Raw genomic sequence first — 12,515 nt, forward strand, 5'->3', positions numbered from 1 at the left:
CTCTTACCTAAAGCCAAAATTGTTCCAAATTTTAAAAGTTTTTAACACAGAAAAAAATGTCAGCAGTGCCCCAGGCATTGACATACCTGTTCGTTACAAGTGATTATTGAATAAAGCAGCTTAAAATTCAATTTAACTTCCTCAAAAGTATCTTTTTTAATGGGCATTATTCATCTGATTACTAAACTTTTGATGTTTATTCTACCTCCAAAGTATAGATTAAAAAATTAAAGGGTGAGCCAGGCATGGTGGCCTGTGCCTGGAGACCCAGGTACTCGGGAGATTGAGGCAGGAGGATCTCTTATCTCAGCTACTCAGGAAGCTGAAGAAGGATTGCTTGAACCCCAGGAGGCAGAAACCAACCTGGACAATATAGTGAGACCCCATCTCCAAAAAAAAAAAAAAAAAGACAGACACAATGGTGTGCATATAGTATGAGCTCCAGTGGGAGTTAAAGACTATATACACACAAAGTTATTCAGTTATTTGTAAGGGCAAAGAAATGGAAACAACCTCTATGTCCAACAATAAAGGATTAAATGAATTACATGGAGTCACATAATGGAATCTTACCCAATTGCTAAGCACATGGTTTTGAAGAATGTTTAGTTATTGGCAAATACTCAGGAGCTTATAAAATAGTAAGTGGGAAAACAGTTTCATAAAACTGCATACCTGGTTTAATCCAATTTCACTTTATACATATGCCCACACAGAAAAACTCATATGCCCACACACACTGCACAAAGCAAAATCACATGATGTTAACAGTGATTATCTTTGGGGTTACTTCTTTATACTTTACGGTGTTTTCCAAACTTTTGCTAATCACAAAGATGATTTTTATAATCAATTTTGGGATGAATTTTTCTCAAATACTTAAACACTCCCTGTCTACTAAAAATATAATGCAAGCTGCATGTAATTTTAAATTTTTATTAGCCACTTTAAAAAGGTCAAAAGAAACAGGTGAGATCAATTTTTAAAATGTATTTCACCTAACCTGGCACATCCAAATGTTAGCAGTTGAAGGTGTAATTGCTATAAAATTATGATGGCAATAGTTTATACTATTTTTATCATACTAAGTCTCTGAAATCCAGCAGGTGAGAGCAGCCACATTTCAAGTGTTCCCACAGCCCTATCTGGCCGGGGACTTCTGCACTGGACAGCACAGTTCATAAGCACCAATACTCCTGGTAACAACTACCAATTGCTAATGTAACGTAGTAATTAATAGATACCAATTACCAATACTATAATGACTGTGAACATAGCATGTTCACTGTATTTGGTAAATAAGTTATCTAGAGATGATTTTAAATATGCACAGGTTAGATGCAAACACTACACCATTTTATATAAGAGACTTGAGCACCTGTGAATTTTGAAATCTGAAAAAGTCCTGAAACCAATCCCCCTGGATACCAAAGGATGAGTTTATAGGTTTTTTCCCTTGCTTTAGTTACTGAGCTTTTATCCACTATGTTATTGGGTGTCTCCTTTCATAAAGCATCGATCACAGGGTTATGACTAACATAATGTAAGGACATAGTGGAGCATGCATCATTTTCAGATTTACAGGAACATTACTAAGAGAGATCATAAAACACCTCAATAAATTTGAAAGGATTCACATCATAGAAAAAGAATCTAACTAGAAAAAAATAACAGAACACTATCTAGAAACCCCAGAATTTTTGGGAAACTGACCGCACACTTTTCTAGAGCATATGGGTCAAGCAAGAACTCAAAAGTGAAATCTGAAAGCATTTTGAGCTGAACGTAAATTAAAACACAACATATTAAAAGTGTGGATCAGGGCATAGTGATGTACACTGGTAATGCCAGTCTCTCGGGAGACTGAGGCAGCAGAATCATGAGATTTGCCAACCTGGCAAGACAGTGAGACTCCTGTCTCAAAAAACAAGTGTTGATGGGATGCAGATAAAGCTGTACTTAGAGGGAGACATATAGCCTTAACGTATTCTATTAGAAAAGATGGAAAGCCACAAATGTTAAGAGAAAAATACTCTCAATATCATTTGGAACTTCCTCTGATGCCCTTTCAAGTGGTGTGTGGCCCCGTTTGCACCCCCCCCCATTTCAGAGAGCCCTTCCGTATGGGAAGAACCTACTCCATCAGCCTTCCTTTACAAACAAGGCCGATGTTCATTACCTTGGAGCCAGAGGTTGAATACATGATTTTATTTGTTTCATCCACATGAAGGTTCCAGATCTGGGGTTCAGTGGAATTTTTTGAGCCTCCATCCCAAATGGAAAATTTCTCCTGGCCAGAAAGTAAGTTCCACACGCGCAGAGTGTGGTCCTTAGAGGCAGAGATGGCAAGAATCCCTTCTGCAAAAACTTTAACACACCTCACCTCTCCTGCAGCAAAATGTGAAGGGAGGGTCTGTTAGCCAGAAACATTGTGTCCTTATAACTATCAAAGTGCCCGCCAGTTTGTAAATACCCTGCTTTACCAAAGGTGGATGGCTTTGAACCAATCCAAATTGAAATTAATGGATGGCAACTGAACAAAATTAAGAGTGACAAAATGGGTTGGGATTCAATCAATTGTCCCAGATGTTGAATTTGTAATAAGCAGAGACAATTGAATTTTACAAAGGTTCAGCATTCAGAGGCTATTTAAAATTGATAAACATGCTTTAAGAATAGTGTACAATTCTTGAAAGATTATAAGAAATCTCCTGTAATTTTTATAATCTTGGAAAGACACATCCCAAACAAAACATAAAATTTTGAAGAAATAAAAGGAAGAAACTGACCAAATGATTACCTGAATATGTAAAGCTTCAGGAATATACAATGTAGTTGAAAGACACGTGACAGATAGGAAAAAATATTTACAACATAAAACAGACTAATAGACTCTCCTTAATAAAGAATTCTTACAAATAATCAAGAACTAATGCAAATGATCTACTTACAACTTGGACAAAGAAAATAAATAGGATTTTTACAAAAATAGTGCTGGTAAACAATAAACATTTGAAAATCATGTTTGACTTCACAAAAAATGCAAACAAAATACCAATATGTCCTAATCACCTACCATATTGGTAAAAATTCTAAAGATTGATCATCTGAATGTGGCAAACTGATACAAGAAATCAACTAATTCCTCACTTTGCTGATGAAGTAGAAGTTGGTATTACTTTGTATCCATTTGTTTATTCTTGTGGTGCTAAAGATTGAACTCAAGACCTCACACATGTTAGGCAAGGTAGAACCTTTTAAAGTAACATTTCTTTCTTTTTAAAAAAAATACTTACTTTTTAGGTGTAGTTGGACACAATATCCTTATTTTATGTATTTATTTTTATGTGGTGCTGAGGATTGAACCTAGGGCCTCCTCTCACCTGTGACGCGACTGCTCTACCGCTGAGCCCAGCCCCAGCGCCAGTGACGTTTCTTTCTATGAACCCTCACATTAGCCTACTCTTGGCCAATGCCACCTAACACAGGCCTGTTGTAAAATAAAGTGTTGAATGTCACATGTAACGTATTGAATACTGGACTGAAAATGAAAAACAATAGTTTTATGGGTAGGTTCTCATGAGTTTCAACCATCAATGTCAAAAAGTCACAAGTCAAACTAACATAAGCCAGGGACCATCTGTGTATGATGTGGACCGATTTAATGAATCAGAGATCTGTCACCAGATGTCGAATCCCTGAGGCCTTGATCTTGGACTTCCCAGGCTCCAGAATTGTGAGAAATAAATTCCTGTTGTGTCTAAGTTACCCAGACGGTGGCATTTTGTTACAGAAGCCCAAAGAGATGAAGATAATGAGCTTTGGGGAACAATGAGCTATTTTTGCTGCCTTTAAGCGTTCTAAGTGTAAAGATTCCATGGCGTACGGCAGCGTTGTTCATGATCACCAAGGATTGAAACGATGCAGATTGAAGAACGGATGAACAAACTGTGGTCGGTTCTTAGGATGGAGTACTGCTCATCAATATGAAGGGGTAAGTTATCGGGCTGGGGCTGGGGCTCAGTGACAGAGGGCTTGCCTAGCACGGGTGAGGCCCTGGATTCCATCCCCAGCTCAGAAAATAAGAAAAAGTGAAAAAGGCAGGTTGAGATCGTATTCACCTTGGGTTTTTTGCATTCATTTTGATTTTTCACGAATACCATATTAGAAAGGTGTTCACCGTGGAGCTGTGGACAGTGAACGTGTGCCTAGCCTGGGGGAGGAGGCCTGGGTTCCACTCAGATCAGCCCTGCTCCGTCTCCCTTTAGTACCTAGGACAGGGCCTGGTACAAGGGACGTGGGACCAAGCTCAGTCAAGGATTCAGTGAACGAATCGCGTGTGGAAGACACAGGCAGAATGGAACACTCATTTAGGATCTGCTGTGGTTTGCATGTCCCTCTCCCCAAATTTGTCTGTTGGAAACTTAGCCCCAAAGCAATACTGGGACAGGTGGAACCTTCCAAAGGGGATCGGGTCATGGGGGCTCTGATCCTCTAAAGGGTTGGGTCAGTTAGAACACGGGAGGCGGGCTCCCTCTTCCTTTGGCTCTCTGACCACGTGATGCAGTGAGAAGACCCTCATCAGAGGGTCCCTGGGCCTTGGACCCCCCAGCCTCCATAGCCATGAGCTGAATAAACTCCTGCCATTTACAATTTACCCAGTCTGTGGAACCCTGTTATGGCAGCAGAAATGAACCAAGGCAGGCTCTGAGGTGGACACAGAAAGACCACAATTCTTTACCCTCAGTGCTCCAGACCCTTGACGAGGTGACTTTGCAGGTCCTCCTATCAGGAGAGGGAGCCCATGTCCCTACCCCCTGACTCTGGATGGTTCTTGACGGAGCACCACCTCCACGTCTGGAATTTGGATATTGTGAGCTCCATTTTGCTTTCTGGAAACCCTGACTTTGCTAGACCTTGGCTGCAGGAAGGAGGATGAGGCCCACACAGAACAGCGTTGAGCCATCTCGGTTGAGGACACCCTGAACCAGCCAATTGACTGCCAATGCATGAACCAGTCTGGCTGGCACCAGAGGAACTTCCCACAGAGCCCAGTCTGAATTACCGACCCACAGAAGATGAGCTGAAGAAGCAGCGTAACTGTCACTGTGTATTGTGAAGCTTTGTTACGCAGCTCTAGCTGCCTGATGCAGGAAATGAGATCAGCTTTAATACAGAGAAGTGAACCTGTGAGGAGGTTGCTGTGGGACACGAGGAAGATGCTGACCACACCCCACCCTTGCTGAGCCTCACCCGTGTGTCCTGTTAGAATGTGGACCACCTGCTGCTCCTCCATGTCCCACACAGCCACGAGGCCATCCTGGGTGCCGACCACCAACAATTTCTCTTCCAGGCTCCACGCCATGGCGGTGATACCTGCAGCCATGCAAAAGAGACAGTGGTGGCCTCAGTGCCTGTGTCCAGGTGCCCAGCCAGGGGATCCTCTAGAGAGCCCCCACTTCACAGTTAGAAAACCGAGGCACAGACAGATTCAGCCCCTTGTCTACAGTCACATGGGAGGAGGCAGCAGAGCCGGGGTTCTGTAGCTGGGGTTGTCAGGTGCCAGACCAAGGGGCTTGCTGTGACATTTGTGTTGCCGTTGGTAAGAGGAAGGACTAAACCCAGCCTGTCCTTGGTGCTTCTCACCAGGGTGATTCCGTCCCCCAGGGGACAGTGAGTGATGTCTGGAGACATATGGGGATGTCACCACTGGGAACAAAGGTGCTATTGGCATCTGGTGAGTGGGGATCTGCTCGACTCCCTAGGACACAATAGGGTCCCCAAGTCTTGGAGTGCCTTGATGCTCTGTGATGCAGCCAGCGGTGGCTTTTCCCAGGAAGCTTGAACCTGGGCGGATGGAACATCTCCAGGCCCTGATAAAAGTATCTAGGTTCTTGCCCAGGCCTTAAGTTGGAAATATCAAAGCGCTACTCAATAAGACAAGAGCAGAAATGATAATTTCTGTCTCCAGGTCATTCTACTTTATTTAAGTCCCTGTTATTTTGGTCTCTGTCACAACATCTGAACCTGTATCCTGACAAAGGCACAGTCTATCCCACTAAACCAACTTCAGCCTCAGAATCCTCAGCCCAGCACTCTAGTGGCCGCCCCTGAAGGGATTCCTCCACGTGTCCCACTCAGCACCCCAGGATGCCTCTTTTGGAAACAAGGGCCTGGGAAGTGTGACTTTCTCTCCTGGGTCCTGGGGTACAGAAAGAGCCCGGCATCTGACCCCTGAGCTGATAGAGATGTCACAGTGAAAACGAGGAATGGTAGGTGAGCAGATAAAAGGAAGGCGTCGGAGACGGGTGGGTGAGCGGAGCGCTGGTCCGTGGATGAGCCGTGGTGGGTGGAGAGGTGGGGACGGGAGAGGAAGAGTCAGGTCATAGGTGGCCTGCAAGCTGACAAGGGGCAGGGTGTGGCTGGTGGGGGCAGGCCAAGATGGCAGAGGAGGGGTTGGGTGGACAGACAGATGAGCCCGTGGGTAGGAGGGGGGATCAGAGGAAGCAGGGGTGGCTTGGGGAGGGTGGGTGGAAGGGAAGATGGAGGGCAGGTGGGCGGTGGGTGGACAGGAAGGTTGGTGGGGAGATGGGAGGGAGGAAGGATGCATGGACCGATGGAAGAACCAAGGATAATGAGTCAATGACCTGCCCTGGGTCCTCTTCTCCCGTGACCCTCGGGGGCCCCGGGGCCGCCTGCAGTTCTGTTAGCCTCTGGGAGCCACCAGGCACCAATCCCTAGTCCCCAGGCTTCCCAGCACAAGCCTGGGAACTGCAGCCGCTCAGGGCGGTGACACCGGGCTCTCTGGGAGGGGACCTTGGAGGCACCCTCTGGCAGCGGGCTCATTAGCAGCATTTACACCAGTAATCTCCAGCCGCTGGGGACAGAAAGGAGAGGCAGCAGGAGACGGCCAGGGCTGGCGCTGATAGCGCCCACGGGGCTCCTGACTGGCAGCAGGCGCAGCCCCAGCACCTGCCGCTGCTGCCCCGTGGAAGGCAGGGCCCTGGCGGGATTTGCTATGCTGGGGACACTCACCTTTGTGACAGCCCGTGAGGGCTGCCCGCAGGGGTCCCCCGGGGGGCTGGAGGAATCCTGCAAGGGGCACCAGCACAGGATGCGGGCACACTCGGAACCAGCTCTGGGCCTGCTGGCACAGCTGCCCCACGAGCGCGGGGTGGGACGCGGCGAAGAAGTGGAGTCTGGCCAGGAGTTCGGTATACAGGACGCTCCCGTCTGCAAGGGGGGGTGCGGTGGAGGTCGGGTGGGGCCGCCCCTCCAGCCCAGGCCCCGCCCCTCCAGGCCCACCCCATGCTCAGGTTGGACCTCAGTTGCGATTTGCCATTTTCTCTGGGTTTCTTTTTGGTTGTTAATGAACATCCATCCATCCATCCATCCATCCATCCATCCGCGGTGCTGAGACTCGAACCCAGGGCCACACACGTGCTGGGCAAGCGCTGTACCACTGAGCCCCAGCCCAGCCTCTGGGTTTCTTTTGGTCTCCCCACCACCCTAGCCCTCAGCTTCCCAGAACAAAGACGCATCTGCCTTGTCCGTTGCTGTGTTTGAAAAGCCCAGAACAACACAGGCACCCGATCATTTCCCCAGCAAGTCCCAGGGTACGGCACAGTGCTCCTCAACTTACGATGGGGCCTCACCCTTGAAACCCATCGTAAGTTGAAAATGCAAGTGGGAAGCGCCTGGAGCCCACCACGCCCCTGAACACCCCGCTCAGCACACCGTGGGGGCCCCGTTGTCTCCCCTCGGGACCGCGGGGCGGCTATAGCTCAGCATTATGAGAGGATCAAGCCGCTGCTCAATGACTAGAAAAAAAGATTGAGATTCAAAGTGTGAAGTAAGGTGTCTGCGGATGCACGTCAAGATCGCACCACCTAGAATCAAACCAGCACAAGTAGGGGACCGTCTGGAGGCCAGGGGGACCTGTACCAGGCTGGACGACTGAGAACAGCAGCACTGCACCCCCTCACAGCTGCGGGGAGCAGCCTGAGATCAGGGGTTGGCATGGCAACGCCCCCTCCATAGGCTCCAAGGGAGGATCCTTCTTGCCGCTGTCACTGTCTGGTGGCTCCAGGGGCTTCTTGGCTGTAGCTACATAACAGTCACTTGTCCAGTGATTAGCAGGTACATATATCCTTTTCGGGGTGGGCTGATTTTCCTGCCTGCTACACGGAAGTACTATCATTATTATTCCAGATTTATAAAGGGGGAAATTGAGGTACAAAGAGGTTAAGTGACTTGCACAAGGTCACACAGACAGTAAGAGGAAGAAATCTGACCCCTAAGAGTTTGATTCCAATGCCCTTCGTAACAAAGACCAGGTGCTAGGTGGGATATGCCAAGAGTGTGTTACCCAAGGTTTTATGTGTTGAAATTGATCCCGACTGTCAGGTATTAACAGAGAAAACAGAATCTGACCGTGTTGTGTAGAGGTGGGACCTTTGGAAAATGACTTGGATTAAATAATGCCATCAGTGGGAGATGCCATGATTCAAGTGGGAGGAATGCCAAAGAACACATTCCCATTCCCTGTCTCTCCCCATGTGATACTCTGAACCACTTCAGGATTCTGCCAGCAAGAAGGCCATCGACGGGCTGGGGATGTGGCTCAAGCGGTAGCACGCTCGCATGGCATGCGTGCGGCCCGGGTTCGATCCTCAGCACCACATACAAACAAAGATGTTGTGTCCGCCAAAAACTAAAAAATAAATATTAAAAATTCTCTCTCTCTCTTTAAAAAAAAAAAAAAAGGCCATCGACCTTGGACCAGAACTATGAACCAAGACAAACCTCTTTTCTTTATAAAGTGGCCTGTTTCAAGTATTTCATTACAGTAACAACAACACAACAAAGACTAATATACCAGATATGCTGAAGTTAGATTGTTCGTTCTGAGCCTGTTGTTGGCACTTTCTAACCATGGAGCCTGGGAAGATGATAAGAATTCCTTGGGCTTTGGTATGCTGGTGGTTCCATGGGTGGAATGGGGGACAGATCTGGGACCAGAAGTGAATGTGGCATTTACTGCAGATGCAAAATTTAAGGTACAGCCAATCAAATCAACTATCAAGATAATACTGCCTTAATTCATTTAAAAAAAATCAAAATCAATGGTCCTCAAACCTCTGATCCAATAAGATCAGAGCAGGGGCTATACGGGAAATCTCTAACTTCTACTCAATTTTCCTTTAAACCTAAAAATGCTAAATAAATACATAAATAAAGTCTACTGAAACACACACAGGATCATAAGCGACTCTATTGGACCCTGAGGATGGACGGTCTTGGGGTTATTCAGATGGGTATCCCTGTCCCCAGCTTGTGGAGTGTTCAGGGTTGTCCTACAGCGCCCCCTGGTGGTGACAGTTATTCCTACACCTATCGAGGGTGAGCCACAGGTTGTCAAGGGGTTTGCAAAGATCTTGCTGGGATTTGGACTTTTAAATCTTCCCTTGGACTAGGAAGTCACCCCAGGGAGGCTTACAGTTCCTGGGGAGCACCTCTTACATTGTCATTCTTTTTAGACAGTTCCCTGTGCTGTTCCATGGGAGAGAGAAAAAGTGGTAAGTGAGCCGGGACAGCTCTTAAACATTCCTGGACCTCTGAAGGAGCTGGCTCTGCAGCTGGGATGTCAGTACGGGTTGTGCGGTGCAAGAGGCAGGTGTAACCAAGCGCACAGACTGCAGCTTCTGTTTGATTCTGCATTTTTCTGATGATGAGAACCCTGGCCAGGTGCAGCAATGCCTCATCCAAGGTCTTTCACATCAGCAATATTGATGCTCTCCTGTGGCCGTGACAGGACCCTGATGGCACCACAGGGACAGGCTCTGCATGAATGGACTCACATACCCTTCCACAAAGCCCTAGGATTCTCGTTTTGCATATGAGAAAATGGAGGACTGACCAGGAGGTGAATGCAAGGACAGAGAGCACTTCCGAAAGTGGCAGAGCCGAGATTTCAACTGACACCATGGGGTCCGAAATCCACGTTCATGGCCAGGTCTGGCCTATGGGACGGGGTGGAAATGTGGCAAAGGAATGATACCGTTCTCATTAAGCACAGAGGCCGGCATGGCAGACGTGATGCAAAAGAAAACCATTAGCAAGGATAATTACGAGTGAAGACAGGTGTGGTGGTGCACGCCTGTAATCCCAGCTTCTTGGGAGGCTGAGGCAGGAGGATTGCCAGCCTCACAATGTAGCAAAGCCCTCAGCAATTAGCAAGATCCTGTCTCAAAAAAAAAAAAAAAAGAAAAGAAAAGAAAAAGAAAAAGAAAGAAAGAAAAGAGAAAGAGAGGGAGAGAGAGCACAGGAAGACAGATGGAAACAGGGCAGTGGTTGAAAATGCAGCTTGACAGGAGGGTGTCGAGCTGGCAAATCACAAGCAGGACCCCCAGGATGTCATGTGCTATGGCCAGGCTTGGTCATTCCCAGCACCGTCTGGAGAGAAGCAAACAACTCAAGGACTTTCACAGACCAAGATGAACAGCTCTGCAAGGGAGTCCCAGGCCACAGCTCTTCCATCCCCAGGCCACCATGGAGAGGCGCTTTGGATGTGGGGACTTAAACCCCTGTAACCCCCTCCTTCCTCCACACACTCCCTTCACAATTTATCACCCGTTGTTAAATTGGTATATAAGTCCCCGGATCTGGCCACATCATTGGGTTTTTTCCTCTTTTCTGTGAAGTTTTCATGCACATACAGTTAATATTTGTACGTATTTTCTTCTGCTCAGCTTTTGTTAGTTTAATTCCCAGGCCCCCAGGCACTGAATATCCAAGAGTAGACGGAAAGTTGTTCTTGTTTGATGTAAAATGGTACATCCCCTGGGGCTCAGTGGTGGAGCACTCACCTAGCACGTGTGAGGCCCTGGGTTCCATCCTCAGCACCACATAAAAATAAATAAATAAAATAAAGGTAGTGTGTCCATCGATGACTAAAAAAAGTACAGTCCCTGTGAGAAGTGGTGCACAATTCCTCAAAAAGTTAAACAGAATCACCCTAAGATCCAGCAATTCCACTTCTGGGAACAAACTCAAAAGGGTGGAAGGCAGGGTCTCAAAGAGATATTCATGCATTTGTCACTTGACATGTTCAGCCAAGCAACCACCTCGGACAGATGCGTGGATACACAAAATGCAGAGAACACACGATGGGTGTGATTCAACCAGAAAAGGAAGGAAATCCTGACTCAGGCTACCGTGTAGATGAACCCCGAGGACATGCGCTCAGTGATGTCACTCAGGAAGAGGACTAGGCCCTGGCCACACACCGTAGTGTGAGGTGCACCTCGTCTTGGACACTAAGCTGGTCCAGCCGGGCTGGCACTCGGCTGGGAGCAGGAAAGGACAATGCCTGATTCCACTCACGGGAGGGCCCCGGAGTCATCCAAGCCACCCAGACAGGATGTGAAATGGTGGGTGCCCCAGGGCTGGGAGGAGCCTGGGGAGCCCCTGTCTCCTGGAGACGGAGTTTCAGCTTGGGAAGGTGAAAGAGGAGTACAGATGGTGGTGGAGTTGGCCTGACACACGTGTGGACTCCTAACGCCACCAAACCGAACACTTAAAAATGGTTAAGGTGGTGAAATTTGCTACATGTATTTTGCCTATATTTTTTTGATGTTTATTTTTTAGTTGTAGTTGGACACAATACCATTATTCTATTTATTTATCTTTATGTGGTGCTGATGACCCAACCCAGGGCCTCACACGTGCTAGGCATGCGCTCTACCACTGAGCCACAACCTCAGCCCTTGCTATAATTTTTTTTAAAATAGTGTTCAGCGCGTGTGAGGTTCTGGCTTTAATACCACAACACCAAAAATATTAAATTAAATTCAAAATGAAATTTGAAAAACACAAAGAAAACAGCGTCACAGGCAGAGCAACAGGATTTAGAGAGATTCTCCAAGGTCTGGGGAAGGGTCGGAAAAATGCAGCCTGGGGTCCAGACCCAGGCTGAGTCAGCAGTTAACAGTTTTTATAGATCCCTGTGTTGCTATGCAACCGATGACAAGAAACTATGAGCCCCAATAAAGCACAACATTGTCCCCCAAAAAAACCAATTCACGTCTTTTTCATTTTCATAATTTTCTCTGAGTTGATCATTGTCCTTGACGGCTATTATCATATTTTGAATTTCACCAATGAAAAATCTGTGGGGATCTTTTTTCTCTTTTTAAGAACAGACGTGCCAGGCTGGGAACAGACCCCCAGCTGGGCAGCCGGACTCACCCAAGCCTCGCAGCTCCAGGGCAGGGCGGCAGAGCTGGAGGGCCTCTCGGACCAGGCCGACCTCGGGGGAGTCCACGTGAGGGGCACACATGTCAAAGTCATCCAGCAGGCTCTCGATGCCCCCAGAGATGCCGCGGCAGCAGATCCAGCTCATGCTACCTGTGGGGAGACGCGGACAGGGTGGGAAGCACGCAGCTCCCGCCGGCTCCCCGGAGGGGGAGAGGCCCCTCTGCGTCTCTCCCGGAGGCTCTCAAGCTCAGCACCGG

At 47.5% G+C, this 12,515-nt stretch overlaps 1 protein-coding gene across 2 annotated transcripts in view; it reads right to left on the reverse strand.

Annotated features, from left to right (window-relative positions):
- Nwd1 (NACHT and WD repeat domain containing 1) overlaps window positions 1–12,515 on the reverse strand; it is a 62,928-nt gene that overhangs the window by 19,383 nt on the left and 31,030 nt on the right. For both annotated transcript variants that reach the window (XM_058576602.1, XM_046437462.2), the window contains exons 9-12: window positions 12,250–12,408; window positions 7,036–7,233; window positions 5,254–5,376; window positions 2,180–2,388 (exon numbers count right to left, since the gene is read on the reverse strand). In XM_058576602.1, the coding sequence (XP_058432585.1) occupies window positions 2,180–2,388; window positions 5,254–5,376; window positions 7,036–7,233; window positions 12,250–12,408 (689 nt within the window). The remainder of the gene's footprint in view (window positions 1–2,179; window positions 2,389–5,253; window positions 5,377–7,035; window positions 7,234–12,249; window positions 12,409–12,515) is intronic.

This window comes from Marmota monax, unplaced genomic scaffold (assembly GCF_021218885.2).
Source record: "Marmota monax isolate L192 unplaced genomic scaffold, Marmota_monax_Labrador192_F-V1.1 WCK01_AAM20220418_F8-fsc00021, whole genome shotgun sequence".
In the NCBI taxonomy this organism is placed as follows: Eukaryota; Metazoa; Chordata; class Mammalia; order Rodentia; family Sciuridae; genus Marmota; species Marmota monax.